Source organism: Pangasianodon hypophthalmus, chromosome 18 (genome assembly GCF_027358585.1).
Source record: "Pangasianodon hypophthalmus isolate fPanHyp1 chromosome 18, fPanHyp1.pri, whole genome shotgun sequence".
NCBI classification, from domain to species: domain Eukaryota; kingdom Metazoa; phylum Chordata; class Actinopteri; order Siluriformes; family Pangasiidae; genus Pangasianodon; species Pangasianodon hypophthalmus.
In genome coordinates this window covers 5,123,636-5,140,242 of record NC_069727.1, presented here as the reverse complement: position 1 = coordinate 5,140,242, position 16,607 = coordinate 5,123,636, and the positions used below count along the sequence as shown (strand labels likewise).

The 16,607-nt window shown below is 40.7% G+C and overlaps 1 protein-coding gene across 10 annotated transcripts in view; it reads left to right on the top strand.

Moving 5' to 3' along the window:
* erc1b (ELKS/RAB6-interacting/CAST family member 1b) overlaps window positions 1–16,607 on the top strand; it is a 205,380-nt gene that overhangs the window by 79,930 nt on the left and 108,843 nt on the right. For all 10 annotated transcript variants that reach the window (XM_053241656.1, XM_053241657.1, XM_053241659.1 and 7 more), the window contains 2 exons: window positions 3,839–3,974; window positions 13,210–13,341. In XM_053241656.1, coding sequence (XP_053097631.1) covers window positions 3,839–3,974; window positions 13,210–13,341 — 268 coding nt within the window. The remainder of the gene's footprint in view (window positions 1–3,838; window positions 3,975–13,209; window positions 13,342–16,607) is intronic.

Here is a 16,607-nt window from a genome sequence, read left to right as displayed (position 1 = left end):
CCATATCATAATGCTCCCATTCTTGCTGCTTTCATGTTGTCTTGCAACTCTTTTCAAGTGACTGCTGGCTTCTCTCTTACTTCTGTTATCAGTCTGAGAGCGTGTTGTGAAAGCTTGCGTGGTGCACCTGTCTGGGGGAAAATTAGTTGTGGTTCCATGAACTTTCCACCTGCAAAGTCTTTGCTACAGCTCTGTAGCTTTTTCCATTTGAATCTTCTATAATAAAGTTATCCCTGAGAACTTTATGACACTCCTTAACCCTAATTATGATTGTTGGTTGTGTGAAATCTTCCAAACCAGTGGCCAGTGTCTTTTATAATGACACTAGGTACAATTTGCCTTTTTTTCCCCCTTTATTCTCCCATCAATATCTTTGCTCATGCTTATGTATATATTTTGTCCATATTTATACGTACTCATACTGTCTATAGGCACTACAATATAAGTAGTCCATTACTTGTCTGCCCTCTTACACTGATCTGTGAGCAGTCGATGTGCGCTCTGAGACCAGTAAAGGAATCTCTGGTACAAATTGCTGAAGAGCAGGATGTACTTTTTCCATAGAGGAGCTGACTGGAAACATTGACGAAAAGAAAGTTGCATGTGTGATAGTGCTTATTGTGATTTATTCCTGCTTATTGAGATTTACTGTTAATGTACCTTCTACTATAGAGGAATTCTAATGGTCTCCTCTGCGCCAGTCCTTAAGGAGTGTTTTCCAAATCTTGGAAATACTCGCCCTCCTTTTTCAACAAATGTTTCAGAATTGGTCAAGCTTCACTGAGTCAGACGTCGATCAGACCCGGCCGAGCCCCCCTTTTACAATGATTGTTTTCCCTGCTGAACTCAATAGAGGAAGGTCACCTCGGAGTTAGATCATCAAAAACATGAATTAGGGAATCTTTCACAGAATCATAACAGTCAGCTGCTTATTAAGGGTTTTGTCAGTGCCAAGCAGATGGCTTGGCCTGAGCCTAAATAGGAAAATTCTAGTTTATGACCTATTGTGTGTGCACAGGAAAGGTCTTCATTCTTATACAGTCAGACAGTGTGTGTGTCATGTTGCTTTGGGATTTTGGCAACGCAACAGATTTGGGATAATGATTTGAACAATATGACATGGAGCCTGCCAGGGCTGGATAGCGAGAAACATGGTTGCAGCTGAGTGCAGTACGGCACACTGTGTGCTTTTGCGGATGGAGCTGTGTAGTAGTTAACAATTCTCACAGACCTCCGTGAAGCTGGCACGCCATCTGAAAAGAAATTTAATAAACTTATGTCATTCGTTTGCGCTAATTTGTGCCATAAAATTACTGTTTGTGCTGGTTTGGTTAGGCTGTCTACTGCCAAGAGTGGTGTCACAGTGCATTAAACCTCATTCAAGTCAAAACCAAACAAAAAATCTAACCAAATTAGTGTTATTTCTGTGTGCTTTACGAACGTGGTTAGTGCTTGATTGATTTTTTTTGATTACAAGTTCTATTTACTGTTACGTCGCTCTCGAACGTTGACGTTCATTGACACGTAATAGATTATACCACAGCGCTGATAAATTCTTGAGTCTGATTGGTCAGAATGTGTTAATTAATGTGGTGTCAGCTGCAAAACAGATCACAAGTTAATATTAACGTGCTCGTTCTAATACATTACTGTTTCTATACTAACAAATTAAAGAGCTACAAAATGTGTTTGATGACGTTTTCTGACAGGAGATGTTTGTTTAGCATTTTTGCTAAATAAGTCTCCCATGTCAGTACTTTGTAACAGTGAGAGGTTAAGCTGTAACTTTACTTTTTTCCCACACAGGAAAGGCTTCAGGACAGGGAGCTTTGCAGGTTTTTTTTTTGTAACAAGCTGCATTTTATTTTTGTCTCATTGACTTCAAGAGAGAAAATGAGAGTTTGGTGAAGGAACCTAAAACAAAACAGGCACAAATAATATTTTACTGCTAGAATCAGGACAAATAAATAAGAGTAGATTAATTTAATTTCTTTTTCAGAAGGATTGCCGTCTTCATATAGGTTCCTCACAGAGCATGTTTGTTTGATAGTACCCTAGTGAGTTTAGATATAGTGTTGTTATGGTGATGGTTAATGGTCTAATAGACTGACAAGCTGCATTTTAACTTTGAGTGAGAAAAATAATTGTGAGGTTTTGTGAGGAAATGACTGTTCATAGCTGCTCTTGTTTCATGGAAGTTCCACAACATTGGGTTGATGACTATAAATGTGACTATAAATGGATAAAAAGAATTATTATATAAAAAACGGTTAGCTTTTACAAATTACTGTGGTGTAAGAGGAATAAAATGTTAAGTTTCTCATTAAATGTGATTCAATTGCATATATTAAGTATAATTTAAACACGTTTCTAATTACTAGTTTGAATTATGTAGACTGATCGTGATCATGTAATATTTACGTGATCCAATTATGTTATAAAATCTCACAAGGATATTAGTGTAGCAGTGAACATTGCAGTCTCACAACACCAGCGATCTGGGTTCAAGACTGAACATGGGTGAGAGCACGGGGTTCAGTTTTATTCAGGGCTTTATTCAGAAATTACATGATCAAATTATGTTGGATATACGAAAACTTTGTTGAAAACAGGTTGTGGTAATATTATTCAATCACATGGAACTGATGAACGCATTTGAATTAAGTAAATTGAGTGTTCATTTTTTTACCCCAGTATATACTGCGACAGGGTATAAAGCTACGATGTTCGTCTATACAATACTGCTCAACCCTAGGATCCTAAAATATACAATATACCGACCAAAAATGACTGTAGATATCCATTTCTCTACCACATACATATATGTATGGTCTGTGTTAGTTGTTCTGGTTTCAGTTTGATCCACACAGTGATACTTCTTTCGACCGATATCCACCGTAAGAGCCAGGAGGCTGTGGCTTTCTCCAACTACTCATTAAACACAGACTTGACGGTGCTCTGATTGCTAGTCCAGAAGAATGATCAGGTGCTGGAGGCATAATGGCTTGGCTCATAGTCACCTGTCCTTGTTTAGGATCACCTTGTCAAAGTTTAATCGTGCTGGTAACTCACCCGACACGTTTGTAATGCATCCCGAGAGATTTTAGTTCTCTACTGCCCATTTTTTCACACTGTTTTTTAACCCGGGCTCAGTGTAGATGTAGACATCTCCGGCCCTTGAGGAGCAGTAGGTAGTGCTTTCCTGGAGCACATATGTGAACCTTGTCTGTTGTATTTTACAAACCGCTTCATCATTACCTCTATGTATTCAGTGTCTGGTTTGCTTTGCAGTGAAGGCTCGAGGGTTGCTGTATTATTATTCATCGACTAATGCATATTGGCTTAGTTACATCTACATCTGCTCTGTGTATGGAGAGAGATAAGAGATCAGGTTTCCTTGATCGTGTTGATGATTAGTAACTCATCTGGCCATGATGCTGTGAGAACAGAATTCAGACGACACAGTAATGTAAACATTAAGGTACTTGTAACAGGCCTACAATGTGCTTCTCAATGGAGCTTAGCGGATCGGGTATCTGTTTCCGTTTTCCCTTAAATGAAACCGTCCCGCCATCTGCAAATATGTTTTCTTTTGCTTTTGGATGTTGTTTTGAGTCACCCCCCTTTTTGTCATCCTTCAGCACCTGGAAGGGGAAGTAATGAAAAAATTCCACAGCTAAGACAAACGATGTAGCTGTTTATTCTCATCAACTCGGAGATCAGATTGTTTTTCTTACAAGCATTGATTTGTGTGTGTATATATAGTGGAGATTTCCTCTGTTCATGTTCTGTAAGTTTTCTCTGACAAAGTTTGTGTATTTTGTTTGCATGCTTGCAGGCAGATGAAAGACCAGAGCAAGAAGGTGGCCACTCTGAAACACAAGGAGCAAGTGGAGAAGAACCGGAATGCACAGCTGATGGAGGAGGCTCGCAAGCGGGAGGATAATATCAATGAAAGCTCTCAGCAGATCAAGGTAATGCTAGCACTTGTGAGGCAAATAAAGTGAGTCTGTACATATTACATATTGAATGTATTCCATTCACTCATCATTGTTTTCTTAAACATTTTGGATTATTAATATTTTTTTAAAACCACTTTGCTCTCCAAATTTGGTCATGACCCACTCGCTAGTTGTCTCCTTTCACAAGACAGCTACAAACCAAGGAGGAAGCTGGCTAGCATGTTCTTCCTCTGAGACATGTGAAGCCTCCTCATCATTTTATTGTCATTCGGGCTTCGAGGAGAGACACTTCCACACACATGAACTCAGATACACCCACGATTGGCTAGTGTCACTCTAATTGACAGAGGATAGCGTAATGCTATGCTTTCTTGGACTTGTGGCCACGGAAGGTTATGGAGTCACCCAGATTTGAACTAAGATTTGATCTTGTGGTGAACTCTTAGACCATTAGGCCACCCAGAAGCTCCTGGCTGGTGATTTAGTAGTGATTTACTTAGATCTGTGTGCTATTTTGGGTGATGATGACAAATGAATTGAAATACATGACATAATGTTTTGTTAAGTTGGAATCATTTTGTCATATAAAAGTTTGTCATATGACTTTATTATGATGTGACCATATGTTTTCTCTGAAAGCACAGTTTTTAGCTTAGATTCTTGTTAGTTAAAAAAAGATCTTGCATTCAGCCTTTTAGAACACTCTTATTCACTTTTGACTTTTTGTTTTTATTTCCAATTCAACATATCCTCATGTAGCCCCACCAAATGGTTTTGAATTGATTGAACTTCACAGATTTGGGGTATATTTTTTGAGTCAATGTTAATGTTAGACGCTAACTATACAGAAAGTCCAAGCTTTTATGGACAGCCTGTTTTTTCTTCTTTCTAAAAGATCTCTGGACAAAAACACCAAAGAACCCCGTAACTTGCTCTGGTTTTGTGTTTTTTCCCCCACTTCTGGCCTCTTGGTCACTCTTTCACTCAGCCTCTCTTTTCAAATTTCCAAATGTCATCTCTTCTTTGTTTTGATTTGAGTTCATTTTCTTTATTCTCCGCACTGGGGTTGCTATGTTATTAGACTCTGACCTGAGGTACCGTAAGCTTGTGTGTCCTTTTGTGTGCGCGAGTATGTGATACAGCCACAGGCTAACTCGTATATGAGTTAGGTCTCCAGGTTCCTTTATGAGATCATGTTGCTACAGAGGCCACATTGTGGCTTTCTACGCCCCACTCTGTGCATACTGATGCACCCACACGGTGGGCCTTTTTAAGGGGGAAGATGTTTGAACCAGTGTTAGCCTTCTCCATCCAAGACTAGCAGCCACTACCTCCTGCTTAGAGACACCACACTTAAGTCCTGAGGCAAAGAGAGAACTGGAATAAGTCAAGGCTGTTGGAGCTAGCCTCTGCACGTTATATGCCTAAATGAGGGTTGTGTTTTGGAAGGAGAACCAATTGTTTCTGATGACTGGCATGCTAGCTGCATTGGTCCGACAGATCATTTGGACAAGACAGACTGAAAGAGGTCACCTCAGGACGTCACTTATGGGGCCGCAGAGCAATAACCCTCTTGTTTCCTGTCCCTCCGAGCTCTGAAAAAAGGGTCCTCTTATGTTTCAGCTAATTAGGGGTCTTGATGAGGGGATACGGGGGGTCAAGCCTTGAAGCAAGATGGTCATGTTCGGGGCAGCTGCTGTTAACTTTGGAGAAGGTAAATTGGTCAGGATATGGTCAGGGAGTGCCGTTATGTCTGACTCTGCGGCTCAATATCTTTTCCTCTCACAAGTCTGAGGGCTTTGTAGATGCCAGGATTGTTCTTCCCGAACAAACAATGTTCAGGACACATTAGTCCTCTGATTAATCTAGCCAGATCACTTCAGCATGCTGAACACATGGCCAGAGCCAGAAAGAAACCATCAAGAAGACTGGAATTTAGGAGCAGTGCTTTGCTGAAGTCTTTCTCTGACCTCTGGATCTGGCTCCCTTGAATCACCATCTTCCACATCTACGGCGCACGAGACATTTTCCACCACAAAGCTCACACACACATGGAGAGTGAATCATTAAACCATTCTTCTCTTTCCCACAGATTAAATATTGACAGAATAAAGTCAAGACATTCACTCTGGGAAAGATGGAGAGGTGGGATGACCGGTAAAATAATGAAGGACGGTAAATATCTGCTTTAGAGCGTGGCATGAGACTAGACTGGATTTTACTGTGCTGTCTCACTGTAGGCTGAAGTGGCAAACAACACGGTTCCCATCACTTTTTGTCACCAGAGGGCCCTGGTGCAGCACTGCAGAAGAAGAGGAAAGTGAATGCAGATGGAGTGACAGAATATAGGCAGATTCTGAAGATTAGTATATACGATATATAGAGATATATAGGGAGATCACGCTGACCAATAATTACTTTTCAATAACACCAATACAGTAATTTTAACAATGCTTATGCTGATTAGATTTCAGAGTTGATCCAAAGAGGATCAATGTCACAGCAAGATCAAATGTTTGAAATAGTTTTCTTCAATAGCTTTCTTCCTGTTTGAAGTATATTTTAAGGGTATTTGAGGCATACAAAATTAGAAACTAGAAGAACTAGGCTTGTTGGCAGTGGAGACATCCAGCGTTGAGTACTATGTTTGAGCACAGAAGGGACTTTGCTGTTTGGTATAGCCAGGGCAAGTTTATTCTACCACCTGGGAGACAGTACAGCAAAGAGTCTTCATGCTAGTCTGCCTTGTGTCTTGACGGGAAGTGGGTGAAGGTGAGCCATACTTGTATGTATGCCTTGATGTACGGTTCAGGATTTGAACATTGCCATCAGGTCCATTTTTGGCCTTATAAGCAAGCTTTAATGTTTTTAAATTTATGGAGTAGCGGAGTGAATTTAAGGAGATTGAAAACCTTCTGTATTGGGCCACTACAGTCCAGCTGTAAGGACCTAATGACTCGTGCAAAGAGAGAGTTGCTCTAATCAGATCTTGAGATGACATGGGACTAAACAAACACCTGACTGGCCTCTTGGAAAGCAATGGTTGAATCCTCCTAATGTTGTATGGCTATGCCTTTTCTGTGAAATTGCATTCGAGTACTTAATGTAATATTTATACACACACTGCAAAGGAAAAAACATATAGGTAATGGTAGAAACACTGGAGTTAATGAAGCTGAAGTGCTCGGGGTAGGTTGTGGCTTTATGGGCCTCTTTAAGGATGGGGATATAAAAGAGTCAAACGGAAGCCTTTTATGACTCACTGGGAAATTGCTGCTGCTGCTGCTTTTATGCGAGGAACAGGGGTACTCCTTTCCCTGGGGAGAGGGAACATTTTCATCCGGATTGCCTTTTTTTCTACGCGTATGGCCCAACCAGTACATTTGCCATCCTACAAAAAAAATCTATACTTAGCTCGGAACAATTATCACCAGTGTGGTGTTTTTTTTTTTGTTTTTTTTTTCCCACTAATAAAAACATTGCTGATAATGACTAAAAGCTAGCAAGGGGCATTAATATTATTCAGGCTTCTGACATAAAGCAGATACATCTTCAAACTTGACTTTAAAATAACCTAATATTACAGTGTTTTGAATTATCACACCAGGACTCCAGATTTCCAGTTTTGTTTTGTGGTGTTGGATTTTCCTCCATTTTGCCCCCCTTTAGTTGGTGTAATTTCCCACCCTTTTAGTTAGTTCCACCCTGTTGCATGACAGCTTCCAGTCTAGGAGAGTGGAAGCTGCCCCTTCCATATACACAGAAGCCGGTGATTGGCTGTTGTCACTCTGACTGACAGGGGAGAGGAAAGCCATGTTAGACTTGCAACCACAAATGTCAGGATTCAAGCTTGTAGCAGCACGCGATTGAAAACCTGTGAGACCTCTATGTGGGCAGAGCTTTTGAGATCACTTAAGCACACTTACATCTAAGTAATTTCTGATCTCAGCAGAAGCAAAAGTTTTATACAGTTGTGCAGGCTTGGCAAATATATCCCATCTCTCATTTTAACTTAGTAAGAGCATTTTGAAAATGGGATGCCAAACTAACCTTGGATGAACGGACGTTGAGACATAGCTGCAGGCAAAATCATCAGCACGGATGTGCTGGTGAGAGGCAAGGTCAGCGCTCACAAAAGAATGAAATGGAGGCAGCACTGTGGCTAAGATGAGAAGGAAGTACAGGTAGGTGAGCAAGGCAGACAGCTGAGTATAAAACAACAGAGATGAGGTGCACTTCCTATATAAAAGGCTTGATTCTCCATCTCATCACCTTGCGAGTGTGAGCAGGTCACGCAGTAGGAAGCAAACACGCGGCTTATGACTGACACTCCAAAGTGTCGGCATAAAAGAACTCTTCAAACGCAAGCCGGCTCCAACTCTCCACGGGCTGAGGCATGTACCGTTCTTCTCAAACACTCAACGTATTTGGAGCATGGGAAAGAATCTTTTCTTTATTGGCAGGTTTATGTTTGCAGATGTATGCCTATCTGCCTACCTGTATGTCCATCAAAGGTTCCTGGTATTAACCTAGATGTTCCATGCGTAAACGTGGTATAGCAGTTCTTCAGTGCGCACAAGACAAGTAGTCCTGGACTATGCATTATTCCTCACTGGAGTCTGTCAGTGTACCTTGTGTAATAGCACATTATAGTTTTTCATCACAGGCTCTTGTATACAGTTCTGCTGCATTTCTGGTCTTGTCCGCAGCTACAGGAATGTGCCTACCCTTACCTCTACTCCATCTGAATCCGATCATCTACTTTTTTCCATATGCAGGTTTCTGGTTCAATCATCAGAACTAGAGCTCTTTGTTTACACTTGCCTTTTTAACACCATATCTCACTCCTTTTGGTTTCTTCTCATGCATTTTCTCTTATCCTCTTGCTTCGGGCTGTTTTAGACTTTCTCTCTCTTATCTTTTTCATCTTAACCCCATGTACCTAAACAGGGGCCTTGGAAAGCACTACACTTGCTTGTGCGCTAAGGGCAAAGTTTGACTCCAGAGAAGCTTTGATGGTAATGACTTTCTGCTTGATGCCTCACGGTCTTTTTCCTTCTATTGCCCTGGAGAACACCACTCCTGCTGGGGAGTAAATTTGGAGCTTGGCCTCTCTTGAGCTGAACTGAGGATATAGGCAAGTACTGTAAAAAGAGGAAAAGGTCTTACTTGCCAGGCCAAGATGGACTGATGGTGAAGATAAAGTGGAACCTTATCTTTTCTTACATTTCAGCATGGTTTTTCTTTTTTTTTTTTTTCTTTCTCTCTCTGAGAACTGCAGTTACAGGTCTATGTCTTTATGAATGCCAATCAGAGTGGCAGGAAAAGATGGAGAAAGATAGAATGAAATGGAAAGAATGACAAGGCCAGCTTAAAAAAAAACTAAAGTTTGCAAAATGTAGTTAGCAAGTAAAATAAAGAGAACGCTGTATGTAGCTCTCACATTCTCTGTAACCACATGCCTTAAAAGAACCTCAGCCAAGATTAACTTTGTCTTCATAATGTTGTGGGATTTTAAAATGCAAATGTGAAAAAAAAAAACATTGTAACTGTAGAAACTTGTAGAGTCCTGGGCTTCCAGTGTAGCCACAGGTAGACTAACAAAAAATGGAGGCTGCAGGTCATGTTACTGAGAAAAACCAGTCAGCGTCTAGTGCATCTTTACCAGTAATATATCAGCTTCTTTTCACACATGAACCTATCTAGTAATTTAATGGGATTTGTACTGAGATTTTCAGTCCTGGCTTGCATTCACACCTGCGAGCGAGTGCAAATTTTATGCAAATTCTAAGCGACCAATCCAAACGACTAGCTCCAGTGATGCCTCGGATCAATCCTATGGCACGTATGGCATCGTATGGTGTGGTATGGACTTTTCTTTAATTCCCAACTCACAACTTAAACTCGTTAGTTTCCATTTACTGTTTGATGTGCAAAATAATAAATAAAAAAAAATCTTATAACCGTGGTTTCATCTTATTATTTCAATTGTGACCTCTCATTAAATGTGTATAGAGACATCGCAAAAATAAAGCTTGGAAGGAAGTACTCGGTGCCTCTGGTGAGTGTACTGTATGTCACTAGTGTATTAGCTTGCTTTCCTAATCTGCAAGCGAAGCTAGTACGAAGCTTAGCGCATAAAGCAAACCTAAATACATTTTAAAGGCTTTATGTTTTGGACTACCTTTTCCCATCAGAACTGGACATTGCACGGCCACAGGCAACAACAGTAGGAATCGTACCACACGCCCAAACTACAAGCAACTTGCTAGTGTGATTGTAGAGTTAGCCCTGATTAGTTGCTCTTAAATTTCTGCATAAAAGTGCTTATATGAAAGGGATTAAGCACACATAGCTAATTCAAATGGCTGACACACACACATTGTGCTTAGAAGCAGCGTTTATCTTGAGAGGAATGCCGTATCTAATCAGGAGCTCTAGATGACTGGGTGGGAGACTTCTCCTGCCCTAGGCTTCTGTTCTTTAATAGACTTGCAAGCACTTTTTATTGGGCCTGTTTGTGGGGTAGTTACACTTGATGTTGCAGCGCTGTTGGCTACGCTTATGTGTTTTCTAGCCAGGAGAGACAGACTCCCGCTGCTCTTTTCCGTTTCCTCTGTAAACATTAGCGACTCTTCTCCTTCTTGTGCCAAGACCACTAGAAAAGCATTTTCTCACCCCCTACAGAGAAATCTGGCTGTTTTATACCGCATCTGTGTTGCGAGACACTCTTCTGTTTGCTCTAGGGAACATGCGCTAAACAAAAATCATGTTTTTCTTTTTGCGGCACTCTCCTTGAGCTAACTCAGTGTATTAAGCTCTTTATAAGATGATGTAACTCATTCAGTCAGCGTTATTTTGCATTTTTTTTTATATGAGCTTGATTTGCTCTAACAACACAAAAATCTGCTCATCCAATAAAAACAAGAAAAATCCACTGAACGGGTTTAAAAAAAAAAAAAATATATATATATATATATATATATATATATAACTAAATATAAATATATGTATGTGTGCGTGTGTGTATATGTATGTATATATGTTTTTTTCTTTCAACTGTGTTCTGCACTGGCCACTTGCTACTGCTCCTGTGGGTATTAATGGACATCCTAAAGAGTTTAATGGTGTTTTAGTTCCCAAAAACTGTTTGCCCAACTCTCACTCTTCCTACCTACTGCATCAGTAGATAATCTCACCTGGGTACTGTGGATTTGTACCTAATAGCTGCTGCTGTAATCATAAAGACTGTCCTGTTGCTTATCCCTGGAGTCTTACTGTTTGTGTTTACTCTTCTGCACTTGTGTACTGTAATGATCTATAATCCTACTATCCAGTGTCCCTCATGTTGTCTCAGAGAGTTTGTTCTTACCACTGTCACCTCTGGCTTGGTTGTTGGAGATCTAAATCTACATCTGGATTTTAGCGAAGCTGCATTGTGGCAGTCTATTGTTAAAAGCACTGTACAAAGAAATTAAATACTTAAATTTTTCAGAAGCATGCTAATAATTCTGCAGCTTACTGTTTGTAAGTATATTATGTTACTTGGCACAATTCCATAGTAGGAGCTTTGATTATGCTAGCTGTTCCTGACAAGCTCTTATTTATTAATAGTTATTCCTTTAACAGTCAGATAAAGATGAGCACACTGTCACATGTCATTTTACTGTGTTTTGCTGCTCATCTCCAAATCTATCCTGTAGGTTTCAGGGCTCAGTTTCTCCCCGAGCCTCTCTACGGCTCATCCAGTCCCAGCGCTTTTCCATGTGGCTTTAATTTGGTCCTCCCTGAGGTGTCTCTTTCTATCAGTTGTGCAGTTTTGGCACCAGGAGCATTAGCGTAATGAGATATTGACCGTACAAAAAGGATTAGCGTCACTTTAAATCAAGCCAAAGTGATTGTGCTGTGTCTTAAGAATGTGGAGCTGATGCTTGGCGCCGAGGAGAGAAGAACATATATGGTCAAAGATAGACTTTTATTGTTTTTTTCTTCTGTTTCCATGCAACACTATTTGGTCTCACCCTTCACCCTACACCCTACAGGCTTCAACTTCCAGTAATTGCTGCCTTTAATTTCAAAAAGATTTTATTTGGGGCAGATGCAGACATTCCAGAAGATGAGCACTCTGCCTGCTTAAGTCTGTTTGTGCAGAAGGAAGGAGAAGCTCTGCATGGAGACTATGCTGATCACTTAAGCTTGTGTATACAGATGGTTGACAAAACCAACATAATGTGTGTTAGTAAGGCGTCAGGCCTTACTAATGAGCCACCAGAACATTGTCATTGCATCTTGGCATTGATTCTGCAAGTCTCCCTTCCCCTCAGTTGGTGTTTTGATGATGGTGGTGGAGAGCGCTGTCTAACACGGCACTCCAAAGTCTTCCATCAGGGTGTTCAGCTGGGTTGAGATCTGATGAGTGTGAAGGCCATAGCATATGACATAGCATTGTTTTCATCCTCATCAAACCATTCAGTCAGCCCTCGTACCCTGTGGATGTGGGCGGAGACATCATGGAAGAGACAGAAGAGAGATAGAAATGTTCCATCATACAATAAAAGTGATTGGTCAGAATAACTTTTGATTGATTTGCAGTGATTCTTTCCTCTGCGGGGACAAGTTGATCCAAACCATGCCAGCAAAATAAATAAACGATAGATTATAGATCACTTATTTACTCTGCTGGCATGGTTTGGATCAACTTGTCCCCTCAGAGGAAAGAATCACTGCAAATCAATCAAAAGTTATTCTGACCAATCACTTTTATTGAATGACGAAACATTTCTCTCTAAACAAATATCCTTCGGACATATCCTTCAGAGATGTCCACTCGAGTTAGATGTCTGAACACAGTCTGAAGTCTGAACACGGACGTAATGGCTGAAGCTTGACTCATTGCCTGTTCATTTAATGAGTAACCCAAGTGTTCAGAGGAAAGTGATGTGGCTTTTCTGATGTGTGGCTTGGTTCTTGGTTGAGTCATTTGTGAGTGTGTGACTCACTGAACTTAGAAGGCCAACCGCATCTGACCTTAACCACCAACGCTTCTGTAGCTGCCCCTGATGCACTCATCTTGAAGTTGACCCCAGCAACCTGCTCTTACTGAGCTACCTGCTTCTCACTTAATTTCATCTGTGGTTTGTTCGTCTTACTCTAAAGCTTATAGTAAAAATGATGTGGGATGTTGATGTTTTATAGTTTGTCCTGGTTATTGCTTCTGTATTTTAATGGCCATTTTCATGTTTAACAGGACTCTCTGAGGCAGAAAGATGAACGAATCGAGGAACTGGAAGAGGCGCTACGTGAGAGTGTTCAGATCACTGCAGAGAGAGAGATGGTGCTGGCGCAGGAAGAGGCTGCACGCACACATGCAGAGAAACAGGTCAGAGTGCCACAATTAACATATATCTGTGCTAATCATTCTTCAGGGTTGGAAAAAGTCACAACCATTTTGGGCAAATTTTTAGTTGCCTAGTGGGGAAGTAGGTTCAGAAGGCTGCTGATATAGCAGTCCCCCAAAAACCTAGTTCCTGTTGACTTTCAAAAAATGATTTTAAAAAATGGATTATATATAAACAGAGTATGGCACAAATGATATTTATTGGTGCTGTGGTGCAGATGTGGTGTTGGCCAAAGATTTGCTGGCTTCTTATCAAATGCACACATGCTACATTAGAGACGTTATACTGTGGCTACAGAAAGCCGTCCCTTCCTCACAGAATCTCGTTTTCCTTAGTGTGTATCAATGCACTTCATTAGCTAGCTAACTAGCTTGACATGCTTTTTACTTTGAATATTTATTTTATTTTTATTTAATCATTTTTGGCTTTTTACCCCAGTTTCTGTCAATTCTGTCGATCATTTGCCATTTCCCACCCACTAACTAACTCCCCCCATCAGATGACAGCCAGCCACATTCTTCCTCTGAGACACATGAAGCAAGCCACTGCATCTTTTGCTACATTACAGGGCAGCATTACCCACTCGGAGGAAAGCACTATCTGCCCTCTTTTGCATACATGAGCTCACAGACGTTTACGATTGGCTCATGTTGCTGTGATTGACAGGGGGAAGAGGGTATTCTGTCCTTCTCATAGAGAGAGCACAGTTAATTTTTTGCTCTCTCGGACTCGAAGTCTTGTGTGGCTGTGGATTTTAACTTCAGTCTTCTGGGCACTAATGCTTTTCTCTTGTGTCACTCAGGAGCGTACTCAGCCATGCTTTTAAGGTAAATTATATCTGCTACCACTTTTAATGAGGTAATTAGGGTTTCACCAAAACAAAGGAATGGGCAGCACATTGGAGCTTTTACTTGTCTGGTGAGCTAGATAATGAATTTAAAAATTTATGTAAATGAGACCACATTTTACTACATCCTATAATCACTGAAGTATAAATTGTTATTTTAAAAAGGTAGTCAACATATGCCACTAAATCATCTCCAAATTCTGTGCAGGGTTTTCTCTGGCAACGAGTAATTTTTTCGCTAGTTATTCCCGCCTCTCTTAACACTGAATATTCTTAAATAAGCTGACTTGATACTAATCATAGCTGCTATATTGAGGAGCACGCTCATTGCATCATGGTTTCCTTACTTCTTTGACACTAAAGGAAAAGTTAATGCTCCATGCTTTAGAAATTGCCATTTTTAGCATGAGGCGAAGAGGCACTTCCAAACACCGTTTTGTGGAGAGTTTAATGCACTTCTATGGAAGACTAGCATCTCCCAAGCTGGTAGCATAATGGCTGCCCTGTCACAGCACAGCACAGCACATCACATCACTACAGCAGCTCTATGAATCATGCCAACCTCACATCACCCTGCCAACACGAGGCCATTTAACAGCATTAATGTGGCATGCGCCTGCCTGTGTTTGTGTCTCCAGTCAGTCTTCATTTGGAAAATAAATCACTCCTGTGTAGCAAGTATGGTGAAATAAGAACCTTGTTCCCTTTTTTTCCCCACACATACACAAGCCATGTCTCGTTTGTGTTCAAAACGGGTCACTTGGTGTTTTCATGGCATTGAAAGAGTTTAAATCACAGCGCCCTTGTGTTTGGCCTGGAGATGGCATCAAAAAGAAAACGCTCTTCGAATGAGACTTCCTTCTGCTGGACGGCCTGTGAGTCAGCATTAATACGGATCACCCAGCTGCTACAGACTGACAGTCTTAAGGGTCATGAACACGTCATGCTTGAGTTCCTTTTACTCCTGACTTTGGCCGGATTGGTCCACTGTTTGGATCCCTTTGGGGTTAATTAGTGCAGGGCTTCGAAGGAAGCCGGTGCTGCTGCTAAGCCTGGTTTACTCCTCTGGAAGTCAAGAGAGGACGTTGGGGTGGGTGCCAAACTCTGCATCACTGTTCCTAAACCCCTTCATCACCCACCTACACACTCATTAGCGCTTCCATTGCTAAGTGACCCGTACTGGAACTAAGTCTCCATGCCTGATAATGTCTCTGGCTAGAATTACTTTTCTTCCAGAGAATACGGAACAGTGATCTTCAGTAATGTAGCGACTGTTGGCCAAAGGTTTTCTCTTTTAAAATGCTTTCTCTGTTAGCAATTTAGGTTGTTTTCACACCAAATACTTGAGGCCAGACTAAGAACTGATGCTGGGTTCGGTTGGGGGCGGGGCTTATAGTCACAGGTTTGCTTTCACATAGAAGAATTCCTTCTAAACTGTGGATCGATTGCACAATATAGAACTGTTTGAGATTGAGTAGAGACTACTTGTGGTGGTGTTGTATTTTAACAGTGTCTGACATTGTTTACTCTCAAAATCCTTCCTGTTATACGTAAGTTTAAGTATTGAGCTCAATTAAATTCAATTTTATTTTTATGTATCAAATTTATTGCAGCTTTATAGAAATATATAAATTTTTAATTTATAAATTTATCCCTAATGAGCAAGTCAGAGGCGACGATGTCAAGGAAAAACTCCCTGAGACAGTGTGAAGAAACCTTGAGAGGAACCAGACTCAAACAGGAACCAATCTTCCTCTGGGTCACACTGGATAGTGTGATTATAAATCATTCCCTTCTATAGCTGTATACTATATAGTAAAAAAAAAAAGTGCAGTTGTGTAAACAGGAACTTATAAGCAACTTGTCAGTAAGTATTGGCACCCCGTGGCTTTAGGTGGGTCGCTTAGCATCATTACTGCAGGCCAAAATTGGTGTATCTCCTGCTCAACAGCTCACCCTGTGAGGGAGATAACTGACAGCACCAGCACCAAATTGCCAATCTTGAGTAGATTAATTTCACTAATTATAACTATCATTGGTTATCATTTAACAGCTTCCAGAGAAGCTCCCCACATCATACCATATCACAGTAGGAAAAAAGTCCATAGAGTTTCCGCTAAGAGCTCTGACTCCTGCTATATAAACATGGAGAGCGTTTTAGAGATGCTCAGAGCTACTTTGGACTGATTTTATTTTACATGTGCATGCACACAGACTTTATTTTACTTTATGACTTTATTCAGACTGTTTGAATAAAAAAAAAAAAGGTTTGAAAATACTTTTCTAGAAAGAAACACTGTCTAACATTTTAAAGCACAGATTTACGCACTGCCCTGTCCTAACTATATCTCTGAGTTCACTCTTCACACACCCCATTCTTGCAAACACACACATTCGCAC